Below are 11,937 nucleotides of genomic sequence, written 5' to 3' on the forward strand. Positions count from 1 at the left end.
GTATTTTCTCAAAACAAAAAAAATTTAGAGTGCAAAATGAATTTTTTAAAATAACAATTACAACAACCTTAAAAAATGAAATAATCATGTCAGCCAGGCCCCAAGAGATGATAAAGAAGTTTCACATACAGTACGCAACCAACAGTAAACAACTCAGATATATAACTAATTAATTTCATTAGCACGGCAGAGAATGTCAACTTAAAATTCCTCTGAACCCATTCTTCATAAATAGCTTGTATACATGTTCCTGACCATAATCTGGTACTTAAAAACCAACAACATTTTTAATTGAGGCAATTGCGCCAGTATTTGAAGCATATAGCATCGATCCACAGAAATCGACTGATCGCGATCACAGTGATGGGATCAAGTAACAAGCCTGTGATTTACTTCGGCTTCAGTTTGCTTCTCAGGAGCTTATTGATTGCAGCATCTGTGATTGGTGTTGTGTTCATGTTAAGTAGCAAGCAATCTGAAGATTGGTACACTGACAGCAGCCAAACTTACTACGAAACCCTTTCCTTTAAATTTACTCAATCACCGGCCTTCATGTAAGTTTGATGAATCATGTACTTACCTTTGAACTTTTGGTTGTTTCAGTTAAGCATTATCAAACACATTTTTGGCATTTCGGGTTTAGGGTTTTATTGATAGGCCCGAACCCGCCCAACCAAATTTTGCTTGTGTGATCGTTTGTCCTTGTCTTTTTAATTCGTTAACTCATTTTCTCATACACCCTCTTTTTTATTGGCTCATTTTCTCTTGGCCTAATTTGATCTGACTTTCACCCATCCTCAGTCTTGAAACATTTTATTTGGGTGATAACGATCTTAAACTTTTTGAGACTAACAGTGAGAATTTTCACACCAACTTAACATTCGTCCCAAAAAGTAGAGAGTTTCTATTTCCCCACCTATAAGGACGATTAGGGAGCATGATAACTTTACGTAAGACGTGCACTTTTGTGAGTAGCGACAATGTATTTTATTATCGAATTATTTTGTATCCTAGATCGATCAACCTGCGAAGTAACAAATGCGAGACCCGGCACAGATTTCAGTATGCATATTAGTTGAATATGCTTTTCCTTTTTTAGGTTTGAAGAATTGAGAGCAAGTTTAAGTAGCACCGAAACCTTAATTTGAAACTAATGAAACCGTACGTGCGTGCAGATACTATGTTGCAGCATTATCTCTTTCAGGGCTTTATGGTCTCATTACCATGTTCACATCCTTTTTAGTTATCTTAGCACCAGCTTCCTCAGCAGTCTTGGTCCTTTTTGCGATTTTTGATGTGGTTAGCTCGCTCGCTCTCTCTCTCTCTCTCTCTCTCTCTCTCTCTCTCTATGCTTATATGCTAATAATAGACTGAATTTAAATTATACATCCAAATCATTAATCAAATTTACCAACGATCCATATTCACGATCTGGCGAGTACTTTTGTATAGTAAGAACAAACATCTACATAAAAATAAAGGTATATGTATAACTAATCTTGGCAAAATATGTGACACAGTTGATATTGGGGATCATAGCGTCGGCCACAGGCACTACTGGAAGTGTTGCATATATCTTGCTAAGGGGCAATGAAGATTTTAGATGGTCGGATTCCTGCTATGCTTACAACAAATTCTGTCGACATCTCGGGGTCTCTTTCGGGGTTTCTTTAGTAGCCTCCATTTTGCTTGTCTTGCTTCTGTGGACCTCCGTCATCACTCTATCCAAAAGGATCTCCTCCAAACGGATCAGCCCACCACCACAGTTTCAATTAGTATCAGGGACACCTACTTAACGCTTTAGAAACATTTTCTGTACGCGCGTATGTATGTATATGCGTGTGTATGCGCGGACCTGAGTGTTGTGATCCAAACATCCCGTATTAATTGTACTTATAATGTATGCTAGCTCTCTCTTATTGTAATATAGCGTGAGTTTGTAATGGTTAATAATATATGATCATAAACATTTCTGGAATTTTGGAATTCATGAGGCTCTTTCTTCCTTCTTATCCAATATCCATCTTTAAGGAGATTTAAATTCATTACTTCCGCCAACAAAATTAATAGAGACAGTGTACTATTAAGTTAAGCACGGACTATCACAAAAGTGCGTAAAGGGTCGGTAACTACTGCCATACGTATCTCTACAATGACTAAATGAATACGTAAGACCTGTCAAACCATAGAGACACTCTAAGATCCATTTCCGTAGCTTCTCTCATATCAATTCAAGATTAGAAATAGATGAATGGACACGTTTTATTGAGCTTAAATTGGAGGCGTTTACAGTAACTAATTCCAAAACATGATCGAACAAGCCTATATGGGTATGCCTAAATTGTATACCCAAAAAGTGAAAAAGAAAAATTCATGAGATACATAATTACTTATTTAGTGAAAGCAGGAGTGACCCAAGTGATGGTTACGTAACTCATAATATATAAACACCCATTTCGTTCAACCAACACTACGTAGACTATTTTCACACACAAAAAGGATAAGATCCATATCTTATAATCCACCTATTTTCACACTCTGAAGTGTCCGTCTAGAGATGAACATTATTATTATTATAATGATTCCATCATCATCTTTCTGCACTGAATTTCTTGAAGGTTATGTGGAAGTAGTTAGCTGAAAAGCTTTCTTGAAGGTCTCTCGCTTGAACTTGAATGGTAGGTGATATATACAGATTACAGATCAAAAGAAAAGGTTGGCCACTTTCTTGGGAGAGAAGCAAAATACAATTGTGTGCACTATGATAATACCTATAGTTTAATTCGTAGTTAAAAGTCACATCAAACACATAATTTGCGTGTTGTTGTTCCAATCTCTAGAATCAGTATTCTTTCTCTTTATCATATTTTGTTTCTTCCACCCGGATAATAGATTATGCACTAATAATGATTAAGATATTGAATTAAGTTTAAGTTAATTCTGCTTTAATTTGTTTCCTTTTTCCCCCTTCGGATCAACCAAGCAGAATAAGAATAATATGGGTGCTGATCTCACGTAAAAACAAAGGCAAATGTCTCTTTCTTTTTTCTTTTAATTTTTTAATCAGACGCAAATGATTGGAAGAAAAACTATATGAAAAAAAATGTTAAGGAGATTCTTTCAGAAGTTAGACTTTTTATGAATTCTCTGTTACCTCACAGTTTAACGTTAATTTTCATGCCAACATTATCAAACATTGTTAAAAAATATGAGGTGACAGAGTCTACGAAAGGTCTCACTTTTGAGAGAGTTTCCTTAATATTTGTCATATAATTTTTCTTTCAATCATTTATGTTTGATTAAAAAATTAAAAGAAAAGAGAAAGAGACATTTGCCTTTGTTTTACGTCAGATCAGCGCCCATAGTATTTGTATTCTGTTTGGTTGATCCGAATGGGGAAAAAGAAACAAATTAAGCAGAATTAGCTTAAACTTAATTCAATTTCTTCATCATTATTAGTGCATAATCTAATATCCGGGTGGAAGAAAAAAATAGGATAAAGAGAAAGAATACTAATAATTAGCGGTTCTAAAGGTTGGAATAACACCACGCAAATTATGTGTTTGATGTGACTTTAAACTACAATTAAACCCTAGTGCACGCAATTGTAATTTGTCAAGATAACATGACGGATATGGGGTTTGGAAAGTACTTGAGTAAGAAATATTTGTCTTTTGTAACACCCACATCGACCAACGGAAAGGGGGTGGTGTGCCTTTTATGTACATGCTCACCTCCATATAGCACGAGGCCCTTTGGGAACTCACTGGCTTCGGATTCCGTAGGAACTCTGAAGTTAAGTGAGTTTGGGTGAGAGCAATCCCAGAATGGGTGACTCACTAGGAAGTTGTTCTCGTAAGTTACCAGAAACAAAACCGTGAGGGCGTGGCCGGGGTCCAAATCGGACAATATCGTGTTACGGCGGAGTCAAGCCTAGGATGTGACAGAAAGATATCAGAGCAACTCTGCCGTTCAATACGAATGTGCCGACGAGGACGTCGGACCCCTAAGGGGGGTGGATTGTAACATCTCACGTTGACCAATGGAGAGGGAATAAAACACAAAATCGTGTATGCAAAAATATATAAGTTCTTAATTAACCACTTTAAGCTGCAAAGAGTTTGTAACACAGTTTAAGAGCATTGAGCGTTGCACTCAAAGTCTTGAATTTACGTTTCCTCACCCTAGCTAATAGGCAGATTCCCAACTAAAAAAGTTGCAAACTAGGCTTTAAAGTTTTCAAAACTGGGGAAAATTGAGCAGGAAAAATGGGGAGATGGATGTTTCTCCTAGTTGTGTCATGAGCGATGAAATGGCAATTTTACCCTTCAAATTATGTCATGTGCAAGTCATATAACCTAAATTAATAGAAAATTACATGAAAAAGTTTGAAATCTAACGGCAAGAATGAAATTGGCTCTTTGTAATGAGTTGAGGGACTTGTTTTTCTAAAAAAATAATTCATAAATAATTCAAGGACTAAATCGACAATTCATCTTACAAAATATAACCATACAACAAATGCAATTTATTTATATTTTTTGGTTAATACAACAAGTTCAATTTAGTTTCCTATTACCCCAGTCCATTTCTGATCTTTTCCCTCTGAGATAGAGACTAAATGGTATAATTTTCTTTTAATTATAATTTTTATAAGAAAGCTATCATTTGCTCTGTACTATTCTAACCTAATCATTTATTTAGTGACATTTAGGAGAGAAAATAAAGCAAGGAAGTCTATGGTCTATCAGATAATGATCAAATGGTTCACACCCAACCAACTAAACCCTTTTTCATATCAATTCACTTGGCGTACAGGAAACTCCAACCAAATTTGGATTTGAACCATTTTAGTGTGCCCCAAACATCATATAAAAATACATGTTCATAGTCCAATATCTTCCATGTATCCACCACCACCATTTACTACTACAAGTACTACACTTGGACTTCTGCTTCAGCAACTTATTTGAGCACTAGATACCCGCAGCTTCCATGGGAACCACGGATAAGCCAGCTGACCCAGAAACCGCCACCAAGGTAGTCCCACCGCCATCAAAGGAGGAGTCCGAAGCCACGCCTCCTCCCCCTAAACCCGACTACCTCTTTCTAGCTGATGTGGCTATCAGGTTCTTAGTGTTCGCAGCATCACTGACAAGTGTGTTGGTCATGGTCACTAGCAAGCAAACAGTATTCCGAGGTCGTTTCCCAGTTAAGGCCAAGTTTAATCACTCTCCTGCTTTCATGTGAGTAACTTCAAGCACCCGAACATGCACATATAATTTAGTAAAATAACTTATATATATATATATATATATATATATATATATATATATATATATATATATATATATATATATAGTTGCAGGTAAAGGTTTCAAGGTGTTTGATTACTCTTCTTTGGCACAGAAAACACTCTTGGTGCCCTCTAATTAATTCTATTAAAAGTTGAACAAATATTCTCTCCAGGAGAATCGAATAAACGAAATTTCTTGATAGTCAAGGAATAACTAAAATTTTCTTTCTTGTTATATTCTTCTGATCGAATATGATACCTACTATTGTCCGACTTTTTTCTACAACTCTGAATAGTTTTACCCGATCTGTATATTGACAAATCCGGGTTTACTACGAATCGACTTTTATCTCCATGATTAATTTAATCAGTTTAATTAGCGGATGAGCTGGATTAACTTATGTCAGTAGAACAGTAAAATACTCATGATTGAATTTGTATTTGTGTGTGTATGTGTTTTTCTCCGTAGCTAGTAGCTAGGAACATGTATTTGTTTGTATATATAGGAAGTATTTCATGGTAGATCCTTTAGTGTTTAATCAATCTAATTAATCTTACTTTTCCTTCCTTTAACATGGTCATGGATTCCATCCAATCTTCTTTTTGTGTGCAAAAGAATTTTTTGTTTTTAAGAACGTAGAATCTGACTTTATCTTTAATCATGGTAGATCCTTTATTTTTTTTAATATACAATATATCTTCTTAGACTTAGAGCAAGAGATTTACACTTGTGAATATGGAACAGATGACTCCTATTCCAAACTTATCACGCGTAACTAAATATTTTAATTTTTTTAAATAATATCGCATGATTGGTTTGAGACGCTCACTGAGCTTTGTCCTAGAGGCAAAATAATTAAATGGCATCAAGTTGAAGTTGCAACCCCGTCCATGTCACTCACCCCAAAATACAATTTCATAATAATCTAGGGATAGCATGGACCAAAAACGCAACAATTTCTTCATAACAAAATTGGGTCATCTAATTTCTCAATCAGTAGTGGTTTCCACTAGGAGAAAACATTGCATTATTTGCATACAACCACAATCAATCATGTGGCAAACATAAACTATCATTATTCTAACACAGGTAGAGTCTACATGTATTACAAAGTGTGTCCAAATTATTTTATTGTATTCTAATTATTCACAAAAGATTACATGTGAATATCTAATCCCAAAACGTTTACCTAGGTTTAATGTTTCTTGTTTTAGATACTTTGTGGCAGCTTTATCGGTTGCAGGCCTCTATGCTCTTCTTACAACACTAGCATCCATTTCAGTCATCTGGAAGCCAATTTGCCCACCAAAGTTGTTGCTCCATTTTGCATTTCTTGATGTGGTAAGTTGTGTTTTGCTCTCTAATTTGTACCAACAGGTGCAATACAAACATCGGACATACAGGATTGACAAACTATATGTGTGAATGCCATATTATGCAGCTGATACTTGGTTTGGTTGCCTCAGCCACCGGCACAGCCGGGGGTGTTGCTTATATCGGATACAAGGGTAATGAACATGTGATGTGGCAGAAGGTGTGCTCAGCTTTTGACAAGTACTGTAAGCACATAGCAGGCTCCCTCGCTACCTCGCTGTTTGCCTCGGTCTTGCTGGTTCTTCTGGTCTGGCTCTCAACTTTCACCCTTCACAAAAAAATTCGCCAAGATTGAAGAAGATAACTAAATGTATTAGAATCCTACCCACAGTATGCCTTCAACTAGTGTGCGCGCGTGCCTTATCGAACCTTAGTGTTTGCATTTGTGTATGTTTAGAGGTTCTTTTATTTTGTAAATGTTGCCTACCTGTATGGTATATCTTGTCTCTGATTTGTCTTGTATTGTTTCTAAGACCTATGGTGGAAGTTTAGAATTTGGATTTCTTATTTTACAGCTTCTTTTAAATTGTAAATGTTATCTACTTGCAGTCTAAGGTATTGATTCATGTTGTATCGTTGCATTCACGTGTTCTATATGTGCAAACGAATGAGAATTATTTGCTGTTGCAAATGCAGACCAGTTACTAATGTATTAACATAACAAAATCACAAAGGAATTACGACATGTTTTCCGTCTTCTTCGATATGCAAAGAAAGCGAATGCAAAAGTATGTAGCGATCGTGGAGGATTGAACTGCATTGGATACGCTGTATTTGTGTGTGCGCTTTTCTCCCTAGCTAAGAACATGTATCGGAAGGATTTCATGGTAGATCTTTTAGTTTTTAATTAATCTTTACTTTTCCTTCCCTTAACATGGATTCCATCTAATCTTCTTTTCTTTTGCAAAAGAAACAATTTTTTAGAAAGTAGAATCTGACTTTATCTTCGATCACTGTACAACTGATCTCATCCTGGCGTTCTAATTTGATTTAATCTAAATTTAGTACTCTTTTTTTTTTTTTTTTTTTAATATATAATATATCTTCTTAGACTTAGAGCAAGGTGTACTTAAACTTGTGAAATGGACTTGAACAAAAGGAGACACATAGTTGATAATGTCTCAAACTTATCACACGTTGCTACGTATTCTAATTTTTTTTTTTATAAATAAAATCGCATGATTGGTTTGGAACGCTACCAGTGAGCCTTTCTAAAAGCATAATAATTGAATGGCATCAAGTTGAATTTGCAACCCCATGCATGTCACTCACCCCACAATACAATTTTCTAATAATCTTACGGGTAGCATGGATCAAACATGCAACAATTTCTTCATAACAAAATTGGGGTATCTAATTTATCAATTAGTTGTGGTCTCCACAAGGAGAGAACATTGCATTATTTGCGTACAACCACAATCAATCATGTGGCAAACATAAACTATCATTGTTTACCAGAAAAAAAAAAGAAAAAAAAAGAAAAACTACCATTATCCAGTTCACGTGTACTAGAAAGTGTGGCAGTGAGTGACAGTTGCAGGAAGTCTGTCCAAATAAATTTATCGTATTCTAGTTATTCACAAATATTGATGGGCAAATACTCATTGGTTATGTGTAACCGCGGTTACCCGTCTATTTAAATTAAACGGTTACGTTTATGGGTAACCATTTAGATAAATAAACGGTTATGGGTATAACCGTTTACCCACGAAATGTAAATGAGCGGTTATAGGTATTAACCACGGTTATAAACGGGTAACCATTTACCTATTTATTTTATATATATATAACTAACACAAATCATGTTCTCGATCCAATAATACTTAGCACTCAATAAATTAGCAAGGAATTCATCGGTCATTCTCTTAATAACACTGCTACAGGAATGATGATTCTCATCATTAAGAAATTGGCTAAATTAATTTAAATTTCTTGCGGGTAACCGTGAAATTGACAAAAATGTTTTGACAGAAATGTCTTTTAAACAATTTTTGTAACCCAATAATACTTAGCAAATATTATATTTACCTTCATTGGTAACAGTTAAAAATATCGTCTGTAAACTATTATTTCAATTATTGGAATGGTATAAGGACTTAAAAAAATTAAAATATGGAAATGTATGATGAAGTACCTATAATGGTGTTTAATTGTCAAAAAAAAGAAAATTATGACAATTTTTTTTTTTAATTTTCAAGTTGTTAAAAAACATATAGACGGGTGAAAAATGGGTAATGGTAAAAAAAAGAAAGATAAACGGGTTAAAAAGGATAAATGGGTAAACGGATATTAAACGATTACGATTAAATGAGTATACGGTTATGGATATGGTTAACCGTTTATAAACGGTTATGGGTATGAGTATAACCGTTTAGGCAATTACCCAACTGGTAAACAGTTATGCGGGTACGAGTATAAACGGTTATGGGTAAATAACTGCGGTTACTCGCCCGCCATAACCGTTGCCCATCCCTATTCACAAAGCATTACCAAGGTTTAATGTTTCTTGTTTTAGATAATTTGTGGTGGCTCTATCAGTTGCAGGCCTCTAAGCTCTTCTTACAACACTAGCATCCATTTCAGTCATCTGGAAGCCAATTTTCCCACCAAAGTTGTTGCTCCATTTTGCATTTCTTGATGTGGTAAGTCGTGTTTTGTTCCCTAATTTGTATCAACCGTTGCAATACAAACATCGGACCCACATGATTGACAAACTATATGAATGCCTTATTATGCAGCTGATACTCGGTTTGGTTGCCTAATTGCAGTCTAAGGTATTGATTCGTGTTGTATCGTTACATTCACGTGTTCTCTTCTCAGTGCAAATGAATGAGAATTAGTTGCTGTTGCAAATGCAGACCTGTTTCCTGGGTTTTTAATGATGTATTAACATAACCAAAATCACAAAGGAATTATGACATGGTTTCCATCTTCAATATGCGAAGAAAGCGAATGCAAATGTATGTAGCGATCGTGGAGATTTGAACTGCGTTGGATACGCTATATTGGGAAGGAACCCACACAACCAACTTAAGCAACCAATCTGATGATATATTGATGCAACTGAAGTATCAGTTAAGTATCTCACAACAATGCTAGAAAAATGAATAGCTTGTCACCGATATGAAACACAGTTGGTGTACAGATGAGAAACTGCATACCCGAAAGCAGACTATTGCACAAAACTTGTTCAACCAACTGAGAAACTGAATGTACAAATTTTCTAATCACGCCACAAATTCTTAGAAAATCGTTTGTTCGCCTAATTCCTGACCGGCCATCCCCTCCCTCAGCACAGTCTCAAAGAATTCTTCCAATGTGTCTTTGCCATAACTCGGCGTTTTCTCAGCATTGTATTCTCCGGTCTCAGGATCCAAAACCAACATACTCTCAGCTGCATAATACCTTCCAATCTTCCCGAACTCAGCAGTATCTTCCATTGAAGGAAATACCTTTACAAGGAAATCGAGAACCCCAATAGCAAAGTCCATAATTTCAATGGGCACCTTCAAGAACTTGGGATCCCTTCCCACAAGCCTAAACAGCAACTCCCCTTGCTCCAAGGGCGTCAATGCCTTACCTGGTCCTCCGATAGGCAAAATCTGGTTAATCTTGTTCTCACTCAACACACAATCCGCAATAAATGAAGCCAAATCTGCCTCGCTGATTGGCTTGCAAGCACACAACTTCCCATCTCCAAACATCACATAAGGCTTGCCATCTTTCACCAACTCAACCTGACCACCCAAGCTCTTAAAAAAGGCCGTCGGCCTTACAATGCTATAACTAAACCCATTATCCTCCTCTGCTTCTTTGATTAACTCTGACTCGAATTTCAGCTTTGCACGCTGGAACTCAAGGAGGGGCTTCTGCACACAAATTGCAGAAAGCAACACAAAATGTGAAGCCCCACGCTTCCTACTGGCGACAAGACTGTTTTTCGTAGCCTCGTAATCAATCTTCCAAGAGTCCTTCACACCCCCAGAACGGCTAGCAAGGCATGAAACAACAACATCAATCGAAATCCCCAAATCTTCCAAACATTTCTCGAAAACACCCAAATCGGTCACATCCGAAAAGCACACATTTGCACCTTTCAACTCTTTCAGAGTCTCATCCTTGCTAACTTTACCCCGAATTCCACTATTCTCCCTAGCAATGGCTATAACATTGAACTCTCTGTTAACCAACTCCTTAACTACAAATTTCCCAATGTACCCAGTTGCACCCACCACCAAAATGTTGATGTCTTTTGGGTTTTTGCCGCGGAACGATGGTGGATTGGTGATTTCAGCAACTGGGTTCGATGTAGCTGATATGGGTTTCAATATATCTGTTCTAAAATTCAAAACTTCAGATAAGTTTAACGGACAAGATGGTGAAAAAGCAGAAAGAACAGAGCTTACCTTGCTGGTTTGGTGGGTGAACTGAGAAGAGAAACGGGATATGAAGCTTTGGTTCTTTGCGGGATGGAGATTGAATACAAGGGAGGAGAAGCACAGTGACATTGTTTTTCTGGTTCAAGTTGAAGAAAGTTGAAGGGGGAGGAGGAGCTTGTGGTTTGATTTCAGTGGAATTCCATGGCTGTTTTGGAGGTTAAACTCTATCGGAGGAGGATCCAAATGGTAGGTGGATATAAAAGATGACGTGTAAAGTAATGAACTATTTGAGGGCTGGGCTGGGCTGGTTTGGTAACTGAACAGAAAGGCCCAAACCGGTTTCTGATCAATGGTAGGGGTGGGCAAACCGGTAGAGGAACCGCAGGTTGGGGCGGGTAATCTAGATTCGGGGCGGGTAGGGTCAGTTCCAAATGTTTTAAAAAATAAACGGGGCAGGGCGGGAATCAGTCTCGCACTCTCACTCCCACCTCTCCACCATTTGTCACTCCTTCAACTCCCTCGACTTCGACGACATCCCAGAAAACCCAACCCATCACCACCATCACGACCACCATCACCCCATCTTCGACGACATCTGAGGACCTAGAAAACCCAGGTCCTAGAACCTCGATTCTCTCATCTTCGACAACATCACCGCCATTGCGACCGTCATCACCTCATCACTGACGTCGAGGACACTGCTACCAACCTAGATTCTTTTACTTGGTCGGCTACCGTAAGTCTACTTCCCCGAAAATTGAATTGCTACCAGCCTCGACGATAATGCTACCATAATTCTGCCCAATATATTTTAAAATTTAATTTAATTTTTTCGAATTTAATTTTTGTTGATGTGGAGGATCAGTAGCATGAATAATGGGATTTGA

The 11,937-nt window shown here is 37.0% G+C and overlaps 3 protein-coding genes across 3 annotated transcripts; 2 read left to right on the forward strand and 1 right to left on the reverse strand.

Moving 5' to 3' along the window:
- Positions 1-229: 229 nt before the first annotated feature.
- On the forward strand, positions 230-1,978 carry LOC103452986 (CASP-like protein 1). Its single transcript, XM_008392510.4, has 3 exons — positions 230-554; positions 1,176-1,299; positions 1,521-1,978. The coding sequence occupies exons 1-3, from the start codon at positions 364-366 to the stop codon at positions 1,794-1,796; spliced, it is 591 nt and encodes a 196-aa protein (XP_008390732.1). The 5' UTR covers positions 230-363; the 3' UTR covers positions 1,797-1,978.
- A 2,637-nt stretch (positions 1,979-4,615) lies between these two features.
- Positions 4,616-7,178, forward strand: LOC103452985 (CASP-like protein 1D1). Its single transcript, XM_008392509.4, has 3 exons — positions 4,616-5,246; positions 6,512-6,638; positions 6,739-7,178. Exons 1-3 carry the CDS (start codon positions 4,996-4,998, stop codon positions 6,964-6,966), a joined length of 606 nt encoding a protein of 201 aa, XP_008390731.1. The 5' UTR covers positions 4,616-4,995; the 3' UTR covers positions 6,967-7,178.
- A 2,523-nt stretch (positions 7,179-9,701) lies between these two features.
- On the reverse strand, positions 9,702-11,267 carry LOC103453029 (divinyl chlorophyllide a 8-vinyl-reductase, chloroplastic; the record flags this gene model as incomplete). The annotated part of the gene is made up of 2 exons (XM_008392561.2): positions 9,702-11,004; positions 11,078-11,267. Coding segments are annotated over 2 exons (1,281 nt in total), but the record flags the coding sequence as incomplete, so codon positions are not given.
- Between the last annotated feature and the right edge of the window lie 670 nt (positions 11,268-11,937).

The sequence above is a fragment of the Malus domestica genome, chromosome 13 (assembly GCF_042453785.1).
Source record: "Malus domestica chromosome 13, GDT2T_hap1".
Lineage (NCBI taxonomy): Eukaryota > Viridiplantae > Streptophyta > Magnoliopsida > Rosales > Rosaceae > Malus > Malus domestica.

Bases quoted from the DNA above. Each gene is read 5' to 3' on its own strand.
- LOC103452986 (XM_008392510.4), top strand. From the start codon at position 364: ATGGGATCAAGTAACAAGCCTGTGATTTACTTCGGCTTCAGTTTGCTT. The intron at 555-1,175 runs GTAAGTTTGATG...ACGTGCGTGCAG, and splicing joins ACTCAATCACCGGCCTTCAT to ATACTATGTTGCAGCATTAT. The intron at 1,300-1,520 runs GTTAGCTCGCTC...TATGTGACACAG, and splicing joins TTTTTGCGATTTTTGATGTG to TTGATATTGGGGATCATAGC.
- LOC103452985 (XM_008392509.4), top strand. From the start codon at position 4,996: ATGGGAACCACGGATAAGCCAGCTGACCCAGAAACCGCCACCAAGGTA. The intron at 5,247-6,511 runs GTGAGTAACTTC...TTCTTGTTTTAG, and splicing joins AATCACTCTCCTGCTTTCAT to ATACTTTGTGGCAGCTTTAT. The intron at 6,639-6,738 runs GTAAGTTGTGTT...CATATTATGCAG, and splicing joins ATTTTGCATTTCTTGATGTG to CTGATACTTGGTTTGGTTGC.